Source organism: Pundamilia nyererei, unplaced genomic scaffold (genome assembly GCF_000239375.1).
Source record: "Pundamilia nyererei isolate P.nyererei 1_Seehausen unplaced genomic scaffold, PunNye1.0 scaffold00071, whole genome shotgun sequence".
NCBI lineage: Eukaryota > Metazoa > Chordata > Actinopteri > Cichliformes > Cichlidae > Pundamilia > Pundamilia nyererei.
This window is the reverse complement of record NW_005187472.1, coordinates 465,448-472,507: the sequence shown is the minus strand read 5'-3', so window position 1 is coordinate 472,507 and position 7,060 is coordinate 465,448. Positions and strand designations below refer to the sequence as shown.

General features: G+C 39.2%; 1 protein-coding gene across 1 annotated transcript in view; it reads left to right on the top strand.

The window, feature by feature from the left end:
- LOC102196170 (solute carrier family 35 member F5) overlaps window positions 1-6,726 on the top strand; it is a 16,085-nt gene extending 9,359 nt beyond the window's left edge. The window contains exons 10-15 of the mRNA XM_013911747.1: window positions 32-136; window positions 231-390; window positions 542-632; window positions 900-1,054; window positions 2,245-2,345; window positions 4,483-6,726. Coding sequence (XP_013767201.1) covers window positions 32-136; window positions 231-390; window positions 542-632; window positions 900-1,054; window positions 2,245-2,326 — 593 coding nt within the window. The 3' untranslated portion in view covers window positions 2,327-2,345; window positions 4,483-6,726. The remainder of the gene's footprint in view (window positions 1-31; window positions 137-230; window positions 391-541; window positions 633-899; window positions 1,055-2,244; window positions 2,346-4,482) is intronic.
- The last annotated feature ends 334 nt before the right edge of the window (window positions 6,727-7,060 follow it).

Here is a 7,060-nt window from a genome sequence, read left to right as displayed (position 1 = left end):
ATCTAATGTAATGATTTGTATTTCTATGAAGGTTCCCTGTGGTCGCTGGCTGGGGCGATGCTCTATGCCGTCTATATCGTAATGATCAAGCGGCGAGTGGATCGGGAGGATAAGCTTGACATCCCAATGTTCTTTGGTAGGAGAAGTGTTTGTTTTAAGGGCTCAGCGGTCACCTCTGTAGTCTCACTCCATGAAGTTGTCTAAATTGGGGTGTGCTGTGCGTCTCTCAGGGTTTGTGGGTCTGTTCAACCTGCTGCTGCTGTGGCCTGGCTTCCTCCTGCTCCACTACACCGGCTTCGAGGCCTTTGAGCTCCCCAGCCAACTTGTGTGGACGTACATCCTCATAAACGGCCTCATCGGCACCGTTCTGTCCGAGTTCCTCTGGCTCTGGTGAGCTGGGTTACATTTTCTATCAGGTCACGATAGTGACACCAAATCATCAACGTTCACACTACCATGAAGGCCACGAGGAGTTGTGTTTGAATAATGTATAGCTTTCAGAGAAGTGGTGATTTTTAGTGACGAGTCTTTGTGTCCTCAGGGGCTGTTTCCTCACATCTTCTCTAATTGGGACTCTGGCATTGAGCCTCACCATCCCACTCTCCATTATGGCCGACATTTGCATGCAGAAGGTGAGAGTTTGAGATAAAATTGTACGTAATTTTGTTGGTTTTGTGTGAAATCAGCAAGAAAACTGTCAAAATTGTATCTAAATGACTCCGAATGGGTTTACTTAAAGTATTTTTATCTATTTTAACTAACTCTTTGCGATTCATTCTTATAAGGGTCCTTTAATCACAGAATAAAATGTTTAATGCATGGAAAACACTCCACACCACACCTTTAATGGCACGGATTGTGTTAAATTAGTTTCCCCTCATATGTGTGTGTGTCGACAGGTGCGTTTCTCGTGGTTGTTTTTTGCCGGAGCGGTCCCTGTCTTCCTCTCCTTCTTCATCGCCACACTTTTATGTCACTACAACAACTGGGACCCAGTGCTGGTGGGGCTGAGGAGGGTTTACGCCTTCATCTGCAGGAAGCATCGCATTCAGAGGTACGAGACTATAAACATTTATCATCAGAGGGTTTTTCTTCTTTTAAAGCCTCCATTGGTGAGCCACGGTGCATGAAAAGAGGAAATGCTGCTGAAAGCCGTTCCTATCAGCAGCAACTCTGTTCATGGATTGTGACAATAATCTCAGATATGATAACAGCTAAATTAGGATTAGGAGTTATGCTCCGGGGCTGGAAAACCAAGTCAGGAAGTGTAGAAAACTGAAACTCCTCTTATAAGGTTGGCTCCGGAACACAGACTGTACGTAAAAGATGGACGTGCCCACCCAGCTTGACAGGAGCCTTTTCTCCGTCGTCATCTTAGTGCTTTGAGATGTGACAAGTTAGTGCAACCACATGCTTGATAACTTGATAGGTAGTGAGTGTAATTGTTTGGTGATTGTAAGAATGACCAAAATATATAAAACAAAAAACTTACAGGCTGGTGGAATATTAGGAAAATAAGTAAATTTGATCAGAATTTTGCTTTTTTTTTTTTTGGGATGAATAACCATAAATGTAATTACACTTTGACTAGAGCCAAATGCATTTTAATTTCTCAATAATGCGTTTGTTCAAACTCTTATTTGAGCAAATGAACATCAGTGAAGTGAAAAAACAAAGCAAAAATAGAGCACATCATTTGAAACAAATGAGTCTTTTTGGACTTTATGGGCACAAATTGTCTGTATTATCCACTTTTATTTGTGTACAGTGAGGCTCCAAATGTAGCGGCTGTGTCATTTGTGATGCAGCTGCAAAAAGCTGCTTAATGGCTTGTGTGTTTGTAAAAGGCAGATGGAAGTTGTAGCTGTGCACACACCTGAGAGCAGGCAAAGCTAATGTACTCTGAAGCCTGTGCAGGAAGTGAGTCATCACACGCCTGGTGTTTTTAAGAAGTCAAAGCTTTTAAGTTTGTGAAAAGAAAGTGAGTTGTTGTTGTGCGTCTGTGGTGTGTGACCTATTAAAAATGGATTGACCTTCACTCTGACACACACTTTGGATAATGCAGTCCATTTGTGGCTTGCAGTCTTGCTAAGTTAAGTCTGTAATCAGCTGTACATGCTTCACTGACTAACCTCTCTGCACAGCGCTCTTCTGCTTTTTGGTTAGCGGTGATTATAATAATAATGATGGTTGTCAGGATGACGACTGTGATGATGATTGACATCCTGTTTTCTCCATCCGCAGGCTGCCAGATGACAGCGAGCAGTGTGAAAGCCTTATTCCCCTCCACACCGTCTCCCCTGGCGAAGGAAGCTTCTGCTCGTGATCCGGCAGTCAAACAAAATGTAAATCCCACTCGACCTTTTCTGGTCTTGGTTTGTGCGCTGTTTACGTCTGTATTTGTGTTTGTGAAAGGCTGCTAGATTCAATCTTAGACTGAAAGAATAACAAATCAAAAGTAGTCATTTGTGTACTCTGACTGACTGATGGTGCTGCAGGATACGGAGGACCGAAACTGTCCAAATTAAAATGTGAATAAACAAAAACAAATAAGAGACTCGCTCATTCAGCAATAGCAAAATAAATATTCCATTAAATCAGCGCAAATGTTACAAATAAATACTCTTAATATACAATTACCTATTTAATTTTCTATTTTGTACATGTAGTATATATTTTTGTATTATTTTTTCCCTTGATCCTTATTTGCTTTTTAATTAAAGCAAGTAAACTAATTTTATTTTGTCTTGCCCCTAAAGTGGTCAAAAAACCCCCAAAAAAACTTAAAGTAATTTGATTAAAACATAATTGCTTTTGAAAATTATGTTTGTCTTCTATATTTATTTAATGTTCTTTAATTTAATTTCATGTTTTCTTTGGATATTTAATTCAAATATGAATTTAATTTTCTTATTTCTTTTAACATTTAGAATTCTTAATATAACTTATGGCCACAATTATTATTAATTAATTATGTATTGCCACAAAATGCACTAGCATAAAATATAATTCACCATCAGTATTAATATTGTATTAAAGAGACCAAATTCAATTAAATTTAAAATTCAATTCAGTTGTGACAGATTAATAAACATATTATGTTTTGTCCTAAACTTCACTATTTTCCCCATTTAATAGAACAATTTATTCCTGGCATTTCTCTTAGATTTAAGTGTTTAAGTTAATTTTGTATTTTATTTAATTTATTGCCAATAAAAGTAAGGAACAAACTAAGGCAAAAATGTATAACAATAATCTGAAAATGGTACTGGAAGGTAGGATTTCTTTTTAGAAGAAGAAACCCTAGTATTAATTAATGTGTTGGAAATTACATAAATAGGGGAATTAAAATAAAGTTAATGAAATACAGAGGGAAATTAAAATAGTAGTAATCTATGTCATAAATGATTTTGATAAAGATATTTTTGGAGGATTTACTGGTGTATTATTGTTCTTTTCAGACATTTATTTAGTTTGGATTTTGGCAATTTTGGTCCTTCATAGTTACTTCTAACCTAAATTCCCTCTGCAGTGTGAAAACCGACAATGAGAAATCCAAATAGAAACGTATTGGATTTTTAGTCTCTTTTTAGCTCATTGTTTCGGTTTTCCACATTTTTTTCTGTCCTCAGTGTAGTTTGAAGGCAAAGGAAATAAAAGAAAAGGAAACCATAAGGAATAGATGTTATTTCATTTCACGTCTCATCCTCAAAAACACATTATAATATGTCCACACTTTGCTTTGAGCTTGGCAGCCTAAAAAAAACTTCCACTTTAATGCAAAATCCTGTGACAGGTTTGTTCCCTTAACAAGCCGATAATATTTACCAGAGTTAGCCATTTGCCTTGAACATCTGTCCGACGTCCAGCCTAAATATTTTAGATAGAAGTCACTTGTCTCTGGTCATTGCTTTAGTGGAGCTATGATTCGATTTCGCAGCAGAGCTGAGGGGATCTGACCTCAGCGTGCAGTTTCTAACAGGACTGTCACCCAATAATAAATGCTGATCTTACTATTTCATTACAGATCAAGTATCAGCTCATCATGTAACAGTGCCACAAACTCTTGTATTCTCAGACAACGCCACCTTCCAACAACCCGGGCAAAGTGTTTTATATTTTACTTACTTGGATAATTTATACAATGCAAGTATGATAATAAGGAAAAATATTCAAATAATATAAGAGGACACACAGTGTTGTTCCACAAATTTAAAGGGGTCTTACAACCTGTGCAGGTGGGATATTTCAGGTAAACTACTGTAACTGATGACCTTCAAGGCATGTTTAATCAGTGTTGCTTCAGCAGGCTGAGGTGTGATCACTGCTGGTATAAAACGTCTTCTTTTTGTCTTGTGTTTTGTTTTCTTGAAGCCTGGCAGTGAAAGTGTTTCCTATTAAAATGGGAAGTTTTTGTTATGTTGAGTTTCTGTAAGCGCACAGTTTTTGTCTCTGACAACGTTTTTTTCTTCTCTTTTGCAGGGCGGCCATCGTGGATCTGGCTGAGCTGACAATCGGGAAGCTTTCAGAGACATTGAACGTACCCCCAGTGCCTCCCATTACATCTTATTTATTTTCTACAGTGTTCAGATTTAGTTCTGGAAGCTCGGTTTTATCATCATGCTTCCATCCAACACTACAGACTAAAGATTTCCTCATTTTTGCTTATTTTGTGTGTCTAAAAGAAAGAAACGGTACGTCACTCAAGATGCAGGACTTCATTATCAGTGATATTGCCAAATTAAACCGTTAATATGGGAGAAGACTTCCTTTTGGTCTACTGAAGGATCCTAAGAAATGACAATCTATTGGACACAAAGTGTTGTTATTATTTCCAAATGGTTCCTGTGACGCATAACTGTTGTTGAGTTGTTTTCACGACCAGAGATCTGGCAGAACTGGAAACGCTGGACACGGACGAGCTCCTGGTACCCAGCGGGGGCGGCTCGGGTAGTCAGAGCGACCTCTGTGTCTCCACTTTATAAACACTAGACAGACAACACTACAGCCGAACAGGACAGCACCACGTCTTGTTTCCTCAGTGCTGGATTCTAAACACGAGCTCCAAACGGGATAGAAAGCCTTCAAAAAAAGTTCTGCTCCTAAAAATAAAAACCCACGTCAAGTTTGGATCGAGCTCATCTCCCCTTTAAGGTCGTCTCTGAGTGAAACTCTGGACCTCTTCCAGCGCCCCGACTCCTTGGAAATTCCTCCTGTTTTGATTGTTTGCATTTGATTTTGGGACAGTTACACGGTTGTTAGATCACGTAGGGCACAGAGTTGCATCTACAGGGTTGCACACAAGGAATTAATCAACGTAGCCACAGTGATGTCACCCATTTTGAAGCCTTACCCGAGGAATCTGTCGGATACATGTCCATGACACTGTTTTCTTCCGTCCTTTGCACGGCTTCAAGTCACACTGGGAGCGTTTAACGACTCCATAATCTTTTATTTTTAAATTTAAGCTGTTCCTGTGTCTGACTTCCTGCCCTCCTCATCAGCTTGCAGTGACTTTGAGCAGTACGGAACAGGAACTTATCAGTCTTCTGAAACATGCTGCGGGAAAACAGGAGGAATCGAAAGCCAAAGCTTTTTCGGTTATACTAGAACTTCACTCAACTGATGCATTAACTTCTTGGACCGACTGCAACTCTCAGAAAGCCTTATAATTAATGAGGTAACTGCATTAAAATGCTCCAGAAGCCTCAAACAGCACAAGAAAGGTTTGGAGGTTGAGTTCAGGGGCTCCAGTGGACAATGAAAGAACAGCAGCATTTGGCACGTTTGCCTTTACTCTTTCTCTCATCACTTTAAGTTCGTCTGTCAGGTTATTTAGTTTTTTGGGGGTTTTTTTTAAGTTGGGGTGTTCACAGTGACACTCAGGTCGTTTAAGAGCACAATCTTCTCTCGCAGTGCCACCTACTGGCCAGGTTTGGCACCCTGGAACAAACAGGCACACTAATGGATACACAGAAGTGAAAGTACGCAGTCAGAGCTGGATACTAAAGGAGTGTTCTTGGCTTATAGTTGTGTTAGAAGAGGTCCAGTGTTTCCTGAGGAAACTACCTTGAAGGGGAGATCAACCGAAATCAAACCAGACTGGAGTGACCGAACTTTGTGATCGCCTTCGTGCAATAAAAACAGTTGTCTGCAGTTTCCTTTGTTAAAAAGGTTTGTAAATAGTGTACACAGTGAAACATGTACATGGAACTGTTTTATTTTTGACCTACAAATGACCACTAAAGATTCATATTTTATATCCGTGTCTTCTGGAACGACTGCCGCCACAGGAAGCTTTCGCTCTGCAGCCAAAACTCGCTGATATTTCACCACCTGAACTGGACTGTGTGTGATTTTATTTTACATCTTAAGTGAAGAAAAAATATTTACTGTGCTTGTGATTTTATGTGACAAGAAGGAGCCTTGTTGTTCTGTCATCAGCCTCAGTGTTGGTCATGTCAGCACTACCGATGGAATTGAGCTGCTGATGTTGTTCCCCTCATCCTTTTAAATATGTGCATCTTTATGGTGTTGTTTTTTTTTTCCTGCACTCGTCTTTGACTGAGCGTTTCGAGTGGAGGAGGTAATAGCCGTTCTGTGAGGGTGAATTAACGAGTTGAGCACTTTAAGTGACAGAAAAATTATTGCACTTTCTGTGTTTTTTGCCAATCAGTCAGTCCCATCTTTCAGCCACGACTTCAGGTTTGAACACTGAGAGTTGATGGTTCCTGAAAAGCGTTGATTATTTCTGTCTTATCATGGTGCTCGTGGAGTGCTGATTTTCTTTCTCAGGTTCTTTGTTTTGTCTTTACTGTCTGAGTGTTATCTTTGTCTTTAAAGTGTCTTTGATGCTGAGGATGTTATACAACCTAAACGAAGGCTAACCTTATACCAACCTAAGCTCTTGAATAGTCTTATTTTGCAACTCTTGTTTTCATACTTCGGTGCACTATTAAAAAATATCTTTTAAATATCTGCATTTGAGGGTGTATTTATTCAGTTGTGTAAATTTTAACCAGATGTGACATTTTCATTGCTGACATCTTGGTTTTTTGGG